Source organism: Aedes aegypti, chromosome 3 (assembly GCF_002204515.2).
Source record: "Aedes aegypti strain LVP_AGWG chromosome 3, AaegL5.0 Primary Assembly, whole genome shotgun sequence".
Taxonomy (NCBI): Eukaryota; Metazoa; Arthropoda; class Insecta; order Diptera; family Culicidae; genus Aedes; species Aedes aegypti.
Window position 1 is genome coordinate 87,765,400 of NC_035109.1, and position 17,980 is coordinate 87,783,379.

Genomic DNA, 17,980 nt, shown 5'->3' on the forward strand with positions numbered 1-17,980 from the left:
AGTACTAGAAGTGGTACCCAATCTGAGCCCGAGTGGGACGGACCTGATTATATGGTCGTTTTCTGTAAGAAGTGCCGTCAGCATTCATAAGCTCCCACAGGTGGTAAAATTCAAATGTTATAGCATGTTTTTTGCTCGTTCGCTTCGATTTAGTATGAATTCATCTTTGGAAAACATTTTAGTTGAATTTTTATTCAAAATACCAAATATTAGCACTTCTAACTAGTGATCCATAATATGGACCAGGAAATGATTGTTTACCACGGTTATGGATCACTTCCAAACAATGTAGATTTCTGCTATTTTATGCATTGGATTTGACATTTTCAGACAATAGCACTAAGGATAAAACTAATAAAAAATCAAGGTTTGTAACTTTCATATTTTAGCAGACAAAAATGGGTGGAAAACTTGGTGTGGAGCGGAAACAGTTCATGTCTCAGTAACTACAATGCAGTATCACAATAAAAAGGGCATTTTACCCTTGTTTCCAGCTCTAACACTGCTATTTTTTGCAGTAATATATGACGCATTGTTAACTTTCGTCATACCATGCAATACAGATTCATTGAGTTGAAAATCTCTTGATTTTGCGCACTGATCCGTAATATGTCACAATTTGATCCATAATCAGAAAATTGATCCATAATATGGTTTTCAGGAACCGACACAATTTTTAATTGTTATGCAATCCTATGTAAATATTACACTCAAAACAGTTTACTAACCGAAGTTCCAATTTGAAACGATTCGATTCGTGCTTTTAAATTACAATTTTACGTTTTCCATGTCGTTTTATTGAATTTTATAGGTTGTACTCCACACTATTTGATCCATAACTGTGGGGTCATGGTACATACTAAAGCATTTCGTGTTTAGTATATACCCAGACATATTTGAAGAATTAAACTGCGATTATTGCTGAATACAGCACATGTTCTAAGTCAATATTCCTCATTATAATCCTGGAAGGATACTTATGAGAATACTTGAGAATTTCAGATAAATTATCTCATAACTCTCATCAAAATGCTCTCTGGATTCTCATATTAATTTTCTCTGGATTCTTATCAGAATCCTATCTGGATTCTCATCAGAGTTTTCTTTGAATTCTAATCAAACTCCTCTCTGGATTATCATCAGATCATTCATCACCTCTCCGCTCATCAATATTCTCATCAGAATCATCTAGAGATTTTTATTAAAATCTTCTTAGGATTATCGTCCGAATCATCTCCGGATTCGCATCGGAATGCTCACTGAATTTCCATCAGAATCCTCTCGATTTTAATCCAAATACTCTAATGATTCTCATCAAAAACTTTCCAGGATTCTCATCAGAATCTTTACAGGATTATCAGAATCCTTTCAGAATTCTCATCATAATCCTTTCTGGATTCTCATCAGAATAACGGGATCCTTCCAGGATTCGCATATGAATCCTTCCAGAATTCTCATAAGCATCCTTTCAGGATTCTCATTAGAATTCTTCCAGAGTTCTCACCATAATCGTTCCAGGATTTTCATCAGAATCTTTCCAGGATTCCCATAAAAAAATCTTCCGGAATTTTCGTCAGAATCCTTCCAAGAGTATCGTCAGAATCCTTTCAGGGTTCGTAATCCTTCCAGGATTCTCATCAAGAACTTTTCCGGATTCCCATCAGACATCAGGATTTTCATCATAATTCTTCCTGGATTCTCATCATAATCGTACCAGAATTCTCACCAAAATCTTTCAGAATCTTCATTTCCAGAATTTGCTTATGAACCTTTCCAGTATATTCATCACAATCCCTCTACGATTCTCTCGAAGGAAATTGCAAGTAATGTTGCCTGAAACTTTCCAGGATGTTGATCAGAAACCTTTCTGGAGCCTCAACAGAAACATTTCAGAGAAACCTTCAAGGGTTCACAACAGAATCTTTCCAGGACTCTTATCAGCTCCCTTCCAGGATTCTAATTAGAATCCTTCCATGATTTTCACAAGAATCCTTCCAGTTTATCAGGAAATTTGGAAACAAACAATCTCGCTCAACTTTTCTAAAGGACCTATCTAACATTGAGAGGCTCTCTTTGTTTACTTTCTCTTTAATCAATAACTTAGTCACATTAACCTCCTCTGTTGCGTTTTTTGTATTAAACGCTAGTCAAGGAAATTGCCTTTCGATCTATAGTGAAAAACTTCCCAAAAGATTTAGTATTCCACTGTTATAATTGAAAGAGAGCGAGAGAGGAAAGAATCTCTCATTTGTACATAGGTCCTTTAGTAAGGTTTAGCGAGAAATGATCTTTCAAGATCAAGTGGATACTGAACCAGATTTTCGGCATAACTATCGAACGTTTTAAGAAAAAAAAACCTCCAATTTAACTCTCGGTAGTTTTATCTTTATGAAAAAAGGTTGGATTTATATTTCTCATGATAAGAATTCCCTTAAAACTTGCATTTGTGTTACTCAGGATTAATTTAAACTCCGCAACTACTGAACGAAGTCTAGAATGGTATCGATACGGCGATTCTTATAATGGGTGTTTTTTTTAATAATAAAATTTGGTATTTTCTAACAAAACCGGCGTTCTGAAACTGGACCTAATATGGTCACATGTAAAAATGACCAGAGTTGCTTTCCGAAACCTCGCATACCCTTACGATAGAGAGTCCAACCGGGTTGAGTCGAGTTTTCTATCGCATTTTGCTATTATCTGTGCCACGCACCGCAGATCCATGCGTCCAAATACCAAGCATCTACCAGCGAACGAAGAGCTTAGAGCCAAAGAAAGAATGAGTACGCGAGTGAGCCGAGCTGAACGAATGTGTGTCCGTTAGGTGAAGGCCGAAGCGCGATGTAAACATGATGCGAAATTTATATTTTGTCTAAGCCTTGTGTATACTAACATCATGTTTTTCTGTGCTTCGTTTTAGGTTCTTCCACATCACCGAGTTGTTCAGCAGAAGAAGCAGGAGCGGGCGTAGAAACAGGAAGAAGTTTTGTGTGAAAATTGATGAAGAAAATCAACATGCAAATTTGAATAATTGTGTGACCCAGTGACTTTCGTTGTGTTTGAAAAGTACTGAAACCAAATCAAGAATCTTAGCATAAGTGTTTGAAAAGTTCGCGAGTTAGAGTTCATCGCTCATCGCCGTCTCGATGTACGCAATGGATGATAAGAACTCGTCCGGAAGTGGAGGTGGTGGCAGTGGGACCGGAAGTCTCGGCGAAACCAAAGTCATCTACCACATCGACGACGAAACGACGCCATATCTGGTCAAGATCCCGCTTCCCTCGAGTCAGGTTACGCTGAAGGACTTCAAAATGGTTCTCAACAAGCAGAACATCAACTACAAATATTTCTTCAAATCGATGGACGCCGACTTTGGCGTGGTGAAAGAGGAAATAGCCGACGATTCTACAATATTGCCATGTTTCAACGGGAAGGTCGTGTCCTGGCTGGTGACGGCTGACGGGTCCAACCAATCAGACTGTTCCGAACTACAACCCACAGAGATGATCGACGGCAGGCCAACCTTGGCCCAGCTCCGAACCATGAATAAACCAATGAATAACATGATGAGCATCCCGATGAACCCACTGACGTACCAATCGGCCTCGGTAGTGTCCAGCGATTTGGACTCGACCAGTCTCTTCGAAACGGAGAGCGAAATTACGCTAGATAGAGATATGACTGAATGCAGCAGCGTGCAGCGGTTACAGGTGCGGAAAAAGCCCCAGCGACGTAAAAAACGGGCGCCCTCGATGTCCCGGACCTCCTCCTACAGTTCCATCACCGATTCGACCATGTCGCTGAACATCATCACGGTGCAGATCAACATGGACACGGTGAACTTCCTGGGGATATCGATCGTCGGCCAGTCGAACCGGGGCGGCGACGGCGGAATCTACGTCGGGAGTATAATGAAGGGCGGCGCGGTCGCACTGGACGGCCGCATCGAGCCCGGTGATATGATATTACAGGTATGTTCAAGTTTAGATTTCGTTGGTTTGATAAATGTGCATTGATTCGTGATTAAACGTCATCATACCACCGCAAAACCACTACACTGAGCCAGAAATTGCGTACGAATTTCATAAGAGAACGCTTGTGAATTGATTTCTTGACTGGTTTTCTTTCTTTCATAAGATTCTTATGAAACACAAAACGTCCGATATTCACAAGAAATTCTTGTCGTTATCATAAGAGATCTTATGAATATCTTTATTTTCCTAAATTCAAAGAGCGATTCTCTAAATACATAATGGTCCTAAAGAATTCCATAATTGATATCTATGATCCTTCATAAGAGTATCTTATGATATTATACCTATTTAGATTATGAACGCAATGATCGATGGAAGTTCACAAGTTTTTCTTATGAGTCTCATTAGATGCTTCTTATGTCTTTATTCCAAAAGAATTTCGTATGAAATTCTTACGTGGTTTTTGATAGGAAGTCGACTGTTTTTCACAAGTGTTACTAATCATTGTCATACGCGCGCTTATGAATCTCAATCGTGTATATTTTGTTATTAGCATCTCTCCACGTAATCCATAAGATTTTCGTTTGAAATTGTTAAGAAAATCGTACTCCATTAGATTGTCTTATGAATGTCAATGATCAATGCGTTTGATGTCCAAAAAGAGTTTCTTATGGAATTATATCTGTCTATGTAATGAGTGTTATTTCATAAGTCTGTTGTGGAATGTTATAAGATTCTCGAATGAAGAACAAAATACTTCTTATGTCGTTATTCCATAAGAAATTCTTATGTACCTCATACGTTCCATTTCCTCAGTGTAGTAATTGGAGTTGTCGTTTTCCTCCAAAATGCGAAATCATTATCTCCAATTTAGTTCTAATATGGCGTCTGTATCAGTGATAGAGGCAATAGTAACGGGTTGAGGAATAAAAAATCACGAAAAAATAACGGAAAGCCGTTTTTTCATATCTGAATACGACATTTGAAAGCTATTCTACTCTATTTCACGTAAAAAATAATCGTAGAATGATAAACTCATTGAATCTTTTTAAAACATAATTTCCTCCATTACTGGAACATGTTCCAGTAATAGTGGTATTTGCTAACTTGTGTTCCTATAATAGTGGTTTATATTGATTTCCCATTGAGACTCACTATTATAAGAACACCCCACTATTGACTGTTTAACGATAAACTTGCAACGATCGACGCGCCACCATATTTCATACAACGGAGGCTATTAGAACTAACTTGGAGGTGATGATTTGGAGGTTATTTGGCAAGTTGGAGGTTAAAATCACCTCCAAACACTAGCGATTTTGCGGTGGGATGTTGACGTTTGATCACGAATTACTGGTGCATAGGAGCAAAAAAGTTAAGGGTTTAATTGCTTTCTACTATTTCCTTACTGATATCCAAGATTGTTTTACACACATTCATATTATTTTAACAAGGGCCATGTTAGAAAAATACACATAAAAATATAAATTTCTTATTCGTGATCAAACGTCAATATCCCACCGCTAAATCGCTAGTGTTAGGAGGTGATTTTAACCTCCAAATTGCGAAATCATCACCTCCAAGTTAGTTCTAATACCCTCCGTTATATGAATTATGGTGGCGCGTCGATCGTCGCAAGTTTCTCGTTTAACAGTCAATTCGTGATCAAACGTCAACATCCCACCGCAAAATCGCTAGTGTTTGGAGGTGATTTTAACCTCCAAAATGCGAAATCATCACCTCCAACTTAGTTCTAATACCCACCGTTATATAAATTATGGTGGCGCGTCGATCGTCGTAAGTTTCTCGTTAAACAGTCAATAACACGCTTAAAACCGCACCAGCACTATTATTGGGCGCACACCCAGGGTTGGTAATCATCGGTTTCGTCACTGACCGGTGACGAAAAATTGAAAAAAATATTCAGTGCGTTAAAGATCGTCATTTTCTTTGCCTTCAATGACTGACAAGAAGACCCCGACGAAACAAAGCCGCAAATAGTCCAAGAGTAATATTTTTTGTCACTCTTCCCGTCACCCCTCCGCTCTGAACCAACATAAGCTTCTAATCGTCACCAAGCGCACAATTGCAGACAAAGAGAGTCTGAGCTACGAACTACTAGTCAACAAGGTGTCTTGTGTTAGCAATTGGGCGAGCGCATTTTCAAGAAGTTGTGTGCTACCGATAATCTAGAGGTTTTTTGTTCAACTCCGGAAGCGCGTTGATTTTTGTTTTTTGCGTGTTTCTTTTTTGGTCGGCTTTTCAATTGGCACCGATTAGTTGTTTGCCTGTCCTTTCAAGCTGAACATGTTCAAGGAAAACACAGACAGAGAGAAACGGTAAAGATTTTTCGTCGCGACGAGGTGCTTGGTTGCTGGTAGTTGGGCGTCGTAGGTTGCGCTGAGCTGAGGTAGTGACGAAAACTTTTTATTTTTCGTCACCGTCACTGATAGTCTGTCGAATCCGGCGACTAATAACAACCCTGCGGACACTACCACTGGATCAGCCACCCGATCTTCCGTTATATGAATGATGGAGGCGCGTCAATCGTCGCAAGTTTCTTGTTAAACAGTCCAATTGGAAACAAGTCATTTTGAAGAGTAAAATCATCTCCTATATGGTATACAGTCATCTCTCCCTAACTCGATATTGAAGGGACCATCGAGTTAGGGAGGTATCGAGTTACAGAACACAAAATCAATGCAACTGCGATCCACGGGACCATCGAGGTAGCCATGAAAACCAACTTTTACTATGGTTCTCTAACTCGATATCGAGATACGAAATATCGAGTAAGGGAGAGATGACTGTATAAGATCATACGGCCTGCAGCACACCGTTTTCTTATCTTCCATCGAATATTCTGCAGCATATTGTGCTCAAAACACCATGGGCTGTTCGGTCTACTTTTTTTTAATGGTCACGTTTTGTGTCCGTAAATAATAACTGAGAGAATAAGCGTCAATAAGAATAAGACAGGGTGGCCACCGAACCGGGAAAAACTGGAAAAGCGGGAAAAAGACGGGAATTTTAATCCATTCGGAAAAAGACGGGAAAAGCCGGGAATTTGGGATGGTCACCGGGAAAATCATTTTGAACAAACATCTTTGCTCTAAATCCACAAACCACCAAAAATGGGTTGTAGATAGGCTTACCAGATCTTCCTTTGGAAGAACATGTCCTTCTTTTTGAACATATGTTCTCTCGCCCTCCTTTGGGCTCAAAATGTTATTCTTTATAAAGTAATCGAACATTGAATATCCTGTTCACTTTTTCGTTAGATTCTTTTGGATAAAAATAAAGGAGTTTTTATTTGAAAATCAATATTAACTTGAGTGAGTTTTCGCCGCTGTTTTTTTACACGTACCTATGTGAATTTCGATTTTTAATTTTTTTTTCTTCGATATTTACATATACCTATGTATATTTCTTAAGACTTTTGAATCCAAATTGATTAACCAAACTAACATCCTTTATTTTATTTTAGAACAATTAAAAAAAGTTCAAACATTCCCCTTTTCTTTTCAATTCAGCAAAATAAGAGGGCTTAAATTTTTTTAACGGGCTCGAAGTTTTGAATCAGAGTTTCAAAACTTATTGTAGAAGGTTTAAGCACTCAAACGAATGGGACTCAAAATTTTCTTTAGTTACTGAATAATGAATCAATAAATCTGAACATTATTGGAAACAAACTAAGGATTGATTAAGTAAGGTGAGATACATGCTTCAAAATGTGTGCTTTGTTTCATCCTAATCTTAGACTTATTTGCGGTTGCGAACTAGGCATATTGTTGATAAATGTGGTCTTGGCAGCGTTTAAAACAAATCCCTGTCGAAGTGAATCATAAGTGCCAAGAATAGAAACCGTCCTATTAGCACAATTAAGGGGATTGAAACCAAAGGGGTGTAAGTAACAAAGTCCTAGTTTTGACTTTTAAATTGTTTTTTTTTTCAGCAATTTACCATTCCACACAAATTATATGGGAGTCAAAAAACCAAGCCAATCTTCTAAGAATTATAGCATTTTTTTCTATTGGACGGAAAAGTGATCTAAATATACCGTTGGAAAGTAGATTTTTTTAGTATACTCAACTCGAAAACCGACCAAAATGTAACCCGTTTGAAGCCCCAGTTAAAAACCGGGAATAAAGCGGGAATTTCAAAATAGATATTTGGTAGCCACCCTGCAAAGAGAATTTTGTTTCCATTTGAAAATTTTGGGGACCTCCACACAAAATTTCATCTGCCGAATGTCGGCATTTTTTACTACTTTTCACTAAGATTGGCACTGCTGAGCACTCATAAAACATATTTTTCGACGAGATCTCAACAAGCGTTTGTTTGTTTGTTTGCTGAGATTCGGCATATATTTTGCTAGAGTCAGCTAACAAACGACATTTTTTGTCGAGAATCAGTTTAAAAACTTTACAACAACATCAAATAGAACTGCCTCTCTTTCTACCTGCAGCCATGTACTTCGAATAGGGAAATGTGATGTTCCAGCTTATAGGCTTGATAAAATCAGCTTGATATTTTCAACTCGTTTGCCACAGGGAATAGACAACGGAAGATAATCTGGGGAAGCACTTTATTGGTGGAATGTAGGATAGTGATTACCCAATAGAGAACTATTCTCTCCATTCCACTCCACTTTGTCGCAGATATGATACAGGGAGCGCTTTCGATTCACTTCGGCAGTGGGTTATTTTGAAAGCTACAGAGTTCATATTAGGCCACAATATGCGTCCTAATAAAGCGCTTCTTACAAATTTTCAGACAATTCGACCGATAAAAAAAACCCTCATACCAAAGGTAAATCAGGGAGCATGGGGATGCTGCACCACCGCTGAATTACGCTGGTGTACAGAATGCACAAACATTACACTTGGCCTCAGACCCTTCTCTACCCGGAACCGCATTACGGTATTTCTTCGGGAAGGGGCCAGTGCTTATAGAATATAAGGCATGTAGCAGAAGTAGCCTAGGCAAACTGCTTCTCCTAGCCGACTTAAATAATATTGCAGGGGACCAGCCTCGACAGGGCTAATTTTCTGCAGCCGACTAGCATAATGTGAATGACAGCCGTAGTGACTGCATTCCAGTACTCAGCATCCGCACATATTCTCCCGATTACATATATTATCCGAGACACCTCGGCATGTAGCGAGCATGCGATCTCTCACAACAATGAAACGGGGGCAATCGAACACGACATGCTCCGCTGTTTCCTCCACACCAGCGCAATTGGGCACGCAGGAGTTTCTGAGTGCCCGAATCTATGCAGGTACTGTCTGTAGCAACCATGTCCTGACAGAAACTGCGTCAGGTGGAAGTTCATTTCCCCATGGTTTCTTCCATACCAATCTGATACATTTGGTATTAGCCGATGGGTCCATTTACCCTTAGCGGAGTTATCTCATTCCTGCTGCCAACTTCTGAGCGTTTCCTCTTTACACGTGTCGTGGACTCCTCTGGTACCTCTTTGGTTGAAGCATTGAACATCTTTCTTGATGATGAGCCCGATGGGCGTCATCCCGGCTTTGATGCACACGGCCTCTTGAGATACCGTTCAGTATGCGCTTGCTACTCTTAACCACATCCTATGGGTCTACCACAAAAGGCCGAATCACAAAAGGCCGAATCACAAAAGGCCGAATAACAATAGGCCGAATCACAGAAGGCCGAATCACAAAAGGCCGAATCACAAAAGGCCGAATCACAGAAGACCGAATCACGGAAGGCCGAAATTTTAAAATAAATTTTAGTGGAAGCCACAAACATTCAGCACATTTTTCTACAATATTATGGACATTTTACAGTAGAGTAAGTGGGACAAGATGCACAAGTAACATTACTTGCTGAATAAGAGTGTATGATTAGTATTTTTTGGATGTGTCAGCTGGTCTATTCTTAGCTGACACACCTAAAATCAATTCTAATGAAGCTTAAGTAGTCGTACTGTTGAATTTTGTACAACATAAGCGTAAAAACCTCGCGAAAACTGGAAGGGTATACAGTGCTTGCTCGATTTTGGCAACATGCCAAAAATTTTCGTGTTGCCTAAATTGAACCGTTCCAAAATTTAATGGCTGTTTCTATTGAAACTTGTATCACCGTAATAATGACCACGAATTAACTTTACCTATTTTGAACATGGTAAGCCATAAGAAGGGCCACAGAAACATTGAAATTCACAGGATTTTTGACTGACCATCATCCATTTTTGTGTACATGGATTTCCGTGTTGCCAAATTCAAACCGAGTCAAAATCGAACGGGCATTGTACGATGAAAAGTATTCTTAGTAAACTTAGTATTGTTATGATCACTTAAACACTTGTTATACCCTATTCGGCCTTTTGTGATTCGGCCTTTTGTGATTCGGCCTTCTGTGATTCACCTTCTGTGATTCGGCCTTCTGTGATTCGGCTTTCTGTGATTCGGCCTTCTGTGATTCGGCCTTCTGTGATTCGGCCTTTTGTGATTCGGCCTTCTGTGGTAGGCTAGAATGTATTCGGCCTTTTGTGATTCGGCCTTCTGTGATTCGGCCTTTTGTGATTCGGCCTTCTGTGATAATCCCCATCCTATACGTGCTTTCCAACCGCTTCAGGTATCTGCTCGTTCTAAACGCTTTTGACCGGATTAGTCCTCCATACCTTAGTATAGATAGCGCCACGCTTGTCATGAGCTTACGTTTGCTGGCAATAACAGCAGAGCTGTTAGACATAATTCGCGAAAGCGCCGCTATAGCCCTAGATGCCCTTTTACAGGCATATTCAAAGTGGCTAGCGAAGCTGAGCTTATCATCGATCATTACCCCAAGATGCCTAAGGGATCGCTTCGACTCTATGGTGCAATCACCTACCGAGATAAGCGCCCGTTGCTCGGACTTGCGGTTGTTGACCACCACCACCTCAGTTTCCTAGACTTCATCCATTCCTCAACTATGGAAATAGAGTGCGCTGCTGTCAACTCTACTTCCTCCATCGATTCACCATAGGCCACTAGGGTGATATCGTCGGCGAAGCCAACAATCTTAACACCCGTCGGAAGGGGCAGCCTCAGTACGTCATCGTACATCGCATTCCATAACAGAGGGCCCAGGATTGAACCTTGAGGTACTCCCGGGGTAATTCGAACGCTTTTCTGCCCCTCCTCTGTGTTATACAGTAGATTCCTACCATCAAAATAGCTTTTTAGAAGCTTACACAACTGCATCGGTACTTTGAAGCTTGCACTGTTGAACGAATTTTTCATATATATCCAAAGTGACAACCTCAGCTGTCTAAAGGATCGACTGGATAGCGTAAGGAGCAGATTTTCCTTTCCTGAATCCAAACTGGTTGTTGGACAGGCCGTCCGCACTCTCCGTATACGGCAATAGTTTGTTGAGAATCAACCTCTCCGATAACTTGCCCGTCGTATCTAGTTGTCAGATAGGTCTATACGCCGACGGGTCACCTGCTGGTTTTCCCGGCACTTCTTCTCCTTCATCTGCCGCATATGGCGGCGCTGGGGGCCATGGGCTTGTGGGATGGTGCGGGAAGAGTACATCGATTACACAGCGTAACAAAAATGACACTTTCGCGTGTCTCAAGGATCAAATTATGTGTCTCTAGTAGATTTTGGGTCGCTGAATCTGATGCCGTTCTTAGAAATGTTCCAGCACGTCACAATTTTTAGCTACAGGTCGCCAAAGTTGTATAAAACACTGGTTTTATTGATGTTTACATGAAATTTAAAGTATGATTTATCAAACTTTTTTGTGATATAATTTACCAAACATGTTAAATAGGACTTGAATTTTCAATTTAGATGCAAATCAGTTGAAATTTTACGATAAAATTTAGGTTAAATTGATTTTTTTCAACATGTTTGCAGTCTTCATATAAAATTCTTCGTTTCTCTTATATGGCATAATACAATAGTTTTCTGAACCACCAAAAAATAACATTTTACCATCGAAAATATTATGAACTTCGTTGATAATTATTGTTCTATACATAAAGTTTGAATTCTGTGACAAATTGAGCAAACAAATTGCCGTACAAGTTGGAAAACTTGCATGCAAGTTGGCTGAAACAGTCAAATTTAGCATTTTCAATCGTCAATATCTCAAAAACTAGACGTGCCATGATATTTCTGAAAACGGCAATGGACTCAGCAACCCTTAATTTAGTAAATAGCGGTATTTTGGTTCTTGAGACAAAACCGTGTTCCGCAGTGTTATCGATCGCAGCAACTCGGGCGACTTCTCTTGGGGCGCTATGGCATCTGTGTTCTTAGCCATTACCACTCTGTAGGCGTCATCCCACGGACTCGAGTTGGCACTCTGGAAGAGACTATCAAAGCATGCCTGTTTTCGACTCTTGATTTCCTTTTTGAGAGCTACACTCAAAAAAATCACGTAGATCATTCCAAATTCATTTTGCCTCCACTTCACCTGACTAAGATAAAGATCACTAAGCCATTCATAACCATCAAATAGTGAATCGGTAATTGTTACTGAGGTTACCTTTCGCACTTACGTGAAATTCACGTAGGTGCCTAAGTTCATTTTGACATCTGCATATTGTACGTACATTCGGCGTTGAGCGCAAATCCTTAGATGGCGCCCGCTTGATTTTTGCAGAACTTCAGAAGCTGCTGAACTTTAAACCCTGTGTTAGATTGATTTTAAGGTACCGTTTTGATTCATATTACGGACACTTAAGGCCTCAGTGAAGTATAACCCAGCTTGGACCATACAAAATAAATCATTCTGTATGATTTTTTAGCGTTATCGAGCGTCGGAAGCCCTTAACTTTCGGATGGTGGGTAAAGAATACGCGTCCGCAACTTGAATAATTTTAAATAAATCAAAACGTGTGGCCTTTTCATGATTCTTATTCCGGACGCTCCCTCACTTTTGCCTCATATTCCGGACGCTTTGATTCGAATTACGGACAGCTCATGATAATCATTAATGGAACAGTTAAATGATCAATTGAAATCGTTCAACCGCTTAAGAGACGTCTAAGGTAGTTGGGCATTATAAATTTGCAATGATATTTATGGAAAAAACCTAATAAAACGAGCCTCGAAAATGAAAACTTTTGGATGGCGAAAATTGAAACATTTCGTGTGAAATGTTTCCCATACAAACGAGAGTGTCCGGAATTTGAAGCTGTCCGTAATATGAATCAAAACGGTAAATATGCTTTGAATACCGAAAAATCCCTGCATTACTTCATATTTTATACCTGATTTATAACCTGCAACAAAACAGAACAAACTCACAACATTTGGGAAACAAGATTCACAATGCTCAGATTGAATATAAAAATATCACAATCTTTTAGATTTGTTTACATTTTCCAATTGGGAATTAGTTTCCTTCAAAAGCCTATTAGAGATAAGGTTGGTCTTTATTCTAGTTAATTTAATGCAAAGCCATCTAGGTCCTATTGAAACGCTTCGTAAAGGCTACCGGAAAATCCATGTAGCTCTTACGTGTAGCGCCGGTGGAATGGACGAAGTTCAAAAGTTCATGCGTTCATTCTGGGCTACCTATGATTAACGTAAGAGCTACGTGAAAAGTGCGATGGAAAAACACCACGTATGTTTTCTCGTAACAATGAAGTTTGGATTATTTTGAGTGTAACTTTGCATCTCTGAATGCTGCACCGCGTTCTTCTCTTTGTGCTTCTGTGTGTCCGTGTTGCATTCTTCGTCTAGCCCGAAGGCAGATTGATCGAAGATTTGCAATTGATTCGCACCACCAGTACACCGGCGGCCTGTTCTCTCTAAGAGGAGCCTTTTTCGGCATGGAAGCATCACAAGCTCGTGATATCACAGCAACTACCGTTAAGTCACCAGTCACCGTGCGGCCTCCATTCACCGTGCACATATACAAATTCCTACAAAATATTCATACAATTTTTCCAAATTATTCTTTTGTCAGCAAAATAAGATAAAACTGATGAAATGAAGTAGTTTTTGTCACAAAGCATTTTGAAAAACCTAGTTTATGTAGTCAAAATCATGTGAATTATGTTTGATAATGATATTTTTCAACACTCTTAGTAGAAACGCGACAAAATCACATTTTTTCATTTTAACGATGGAGTATGAAATTTTTTTAAATTTCAACAAGTTTTCACTGTGGATACCATAAGTAAGATGTACTTCATCGTATAAGCAATAAGATTTTATGCAAATTAGATTTTTTTATTTTGTTCCAGTCGAAACCCAAATGCACGGTGAATGGACCCTTTTCAATATATATGGTTCCTATTACCGTGCATTAGTGTAAAAGGCATGAAACTATTCGGCAATATTAGATTTATTGTTATGTTGTCATGTAACTACTTCATATTTAGTTTTCGAGTGAATATGAAATGGTTTGGACAATACAGTGAAACCTCCTATAACGGTTTTAATGAAAAAATTATGATTAAGACAATTTTAATTTTTTTATGGTTTTTATTGTAAATGATGATTTGAATACTCTTAAAAATGAGTGCGCACACTACTAGCAACATAGTTGCACCACCAACAACGTTTCTTCGAGATACAAAATTAAATCATGACGAAAACTATACGCACGGTGAATGGTGCACTAGTGTGCACGGTAAATGGTGACATAGAACGGTACGAGGCGACCTTTACATGACATTTTCAAACATAATTTTTGAGTAATTTTTTGTTATGCATCACTAGTTTTAGATTTTTCCCTGAATTATTATATAATTGCACGCTAAGTAGTGGTATTCTAGTGCACTTCAAATTATTTGAAAAAGTTAAATAATTTTTTGAAGCGCAAATTTTTCTTAAATGCACGGTGAATGGTAGCTTGACGGTATCTCTTTACCGTTTAGGTCCAGAGTGTTCCGTTCGCGCCTCAGGGCTTCAGTGAATACTTCGCCGTCGAAGCGCGCTGTTTTCCAACCTTGGAGTTGGGTCGAGTTACATCGCACTGCCTTCCGCCCGCCTGGTATTATGCTATAGCGAATCGATTGATGATCACTAACTGATCATAAACGTGTGTAAAATCGTCATAAACGCGCCAGTTCATGGTATCTAAAAGGTTAGTACTACAAAACGTAACGTCAATAATCGATTCTGCACCATTTCTGCGGAAGTACTAACTGTATCCACATTTGGGGCTGTCCATTAATTATGTAAGGGTTTATGGGGGGAGGGGGGGTTTGAGATTTCTTACGCGCCATACAATTTATTTTTAATTTTCATACAAAAAATCTTACCATGGGGGGAGGGGGGGTTGAAAACCCCGAAAATTTGTCTTACGTAATTAATGGATCGCCCCTTTGCCAGCTCAACATTTAATGCGGTCAGGGATTTCAACAATTGGTTGGTGCAGCTGCCACCCCACTCCACATGTCCAGCTGTCACTATTGGCTGCCGCTTAGCTAGTTCGTCTATCATTCTGTCGACCCTTTCTAAGGTGGATGGCCTTACTGGCTACGTCGATGTCACACTGCTCTTTGAGGTCAGCCGAGACCTCCACTGCATCGGTGACCTTATCCAGATTTTTACACTGGAGAGTCGCTTCCGCAGTCAGTGATCTTACATCAACCTCGTCGCCAAGTACTTCTTGTGCCAGTTGCTTATAGACTGCACCCTTTTCTTGGCGTCCTTCTTTAAGACTAGGGTCATTTCACCAATCCTAGCCCGCCTTATGCTCCGTACATCTGCGCCCAATGGCGATAACTTCTCCATGCTTCGCATGGCCTTCAGAACCTCGGCGTATTTCGCTTCCTCCGTCTTGATAACAAGGGCTTCGCCTAAATTCTTCGCTGTTTTCGGTTTAGCGCTCTCCTTGGGCTCCTTGCTCCTGTGGATGCACTGCCTGGTTAGAGTTATACCGTGGCTCCTTTTTCTTTGCTTCCTTTTTCTTTGCTTTCTTGGCCATAGGCTTCCCCTTTGTTGCCATGTCCTCTTGATCGCGGGGCTTGGCTCGTGCCAGCTTTTTCGCTCTGGAGGACGGCCGCGTAGATCACTTTTCCCTTAGCAACCATTCGTCTTTTCGCCACGTATTTATCCTCGGAAGGTCCCCTCTTTCGCACCGGGTATCAAATAATATCATTCAATATATTCGCGTTGCCTGTGAAGGAAAAGACTTCGGTCTGACACGACTTAGTGTCTTTTTTGCCTTCTATCTTGCAAAGTTGTTCCTTGGCTTTCTCGTAGTCCTGCTTTGCAGTTAGGACTAATTGTCGCAATTTCAGTAGACTTGTTTCCAAGTCTTTGCTGATATTGCTTTTGTTCTTAACAAACTCGATGATGACATCAAGTTGTTAGGGATTGCGATCCATGCCCTCGATTAGTCCTGGGCCATCGGTCACCTAACATGTGAGGAGCGGCCAGTGCCTGCCGTCGTCACAGTGTCTAGGCTTTTGCTCACATTGTTCTCACTTAAGTTGATGTTGGTCGGCTCCTTCCTTGGCGGGAACCTTAGCTGGTTACTGATAGGTCCAGAAGCCTCTCCTTCACATTCCGCTAGTTGTTTGTTTTGGTTGATCATCTCTTATGAGTCCCCCTAAGATCCGCTATCCAACTCCTCTGGAATAGTCGCCTTTATGATCTCATGCAAGAAGGGAGGCCATGCTAGGGTTGACATAGCCCTCAATGAAATACTATGTTCAGATCCGGATCGGCGCAAGTCAGGTAATGGCATCTGAGCCTACTTTCGCCCAGTTGGAACAACCAGGCGACGTATTTGTAACGTACTCTAAAGCCTGCCACGGTTTTAATAAACGGTATAGGACATTTTACTGGAGGAGGCTTGGTAGATCCTCACCTAGTCCATGCCTAGATAGGCGGGCGGAGGTCTGCCAGGGTGTGGATCGGGCAATTAAAATTACAAAATTACAATATGCAAAACTAATTAAGAAAATGGATAGCTCGCTAACGTCGATTGTTAAACTTGAAACCTTCTCATTTAATAAGTATGATTTTCAGCTAAATGCCTGGATAAAAATGATTCACAGAAATTTCAATGTGAAACAACTTCAAGAAAAATCATCAGTTCTAGTTAAAACTAATCGATGATCCTCTCCTTCTCGCAGGTAAACGACGTCAACTTCGAAAACATGACCAACGACGAGGCGGTGCGTGTTCTCCGGGAGGTCGTCCAGAAGCCCGGTCCAATCAAACTAGTTGTTGCCAAATGTTGGGATCCGAACCCGAAGGGGTACTTCACGATCCCACGCACCGAACCGGTCCGACCGATCGACCCGGGAGCGTGGGTTGCCCATACGGCTGCCCTCCGATCCCAGGACACCATCAACACCGAACTACCCGAGTCCGTGCTGGAGCGTCTCCACGTGGACATGGACATGAAGGACATCGTACGTGCAATGACCAAACCCGACAGTGGACTGGAAATCCGCGATCGGATGTGGCTGAAAATAACCATCCCCAATGCGTTCATCGGTGCCGATGTGGTCAATTGGATCCTGGAGAACGTGGATGGCATCGGTGACCGGAGGGACGCTCGCAAATATGTATCGCTGATGCTGAGGCGAGGCTACATCAAACACACCGTCAACAAGCTAACCTTCTCCGAGCAGTGTTATTACGTCGTCGGTAACGGCATTCGGCAAGACATCTCCAACATGTCGCTGGACGATACGGAGAGTATGCTCAGCGATATTGCCCCGCTGCCGAACCCACCGATCTACATGACCTACTCGGGCAACTACAACCCATCGCACGGCTACCAGCCGATACAGTACGGGTGCACCGGAGAACGACATCCCTCGTCCGGATCGAGCAGTTCGGACATCTTGACGAGTAAGGACACATCAGCGTCGCAAAGCGACATCGCCGCTGTCATACAGCAGACGAACCAGATGACGATCGCCAACGCGTCCAACAAATCTTCCGGATCCTCGAACCGCGGTAATGAGCAAGATATGTCAGGTACATTGTTTTAAATTCATTCGCTTCCTTCCTCCTTCCTTTCGGGGGCTGGCGGTGGTGGATGCATCTTCCCTTCCATTC

General features: G+C 40.9%; 1 protein-coding gene across 7 annotated transcripts in view; it reads left to right on the forward strand.

The window, feature by feature from the left end:
* LOC5570297 (segment polarity protein dishevelled) overlaps positions 1-17,980 on the forward strand; it is a 50,427-nt gene that overhangs the window by 24,734 nt on the left and 7,713 nt on the right. For 4 of the 7 annotated variants that reach the window (XM_021853441.1, XM_021853440.1, XM_021853443.1 and 1 more), the window contains exons 2-3: positions 2,921-3,971; positions 17,044-17,899. In XM_021853441.1, the coding sequence (XP_021709133.1) occupies positions 3,147-3,971; positions 17,044-17,899 (1,681 nt within the window). In that variant the 5' untranslated portion in view covers positions 2,921-3,146. The remainder of the gene's footprint in view (positions 1-2,920; positions 3,972-17,043; positions 17,900-17,980) is intronic. The other 3 variants (XM_021853442.1, XM_021853446.1, XM_021853444.1) reach the window with 1 other exon arrangement.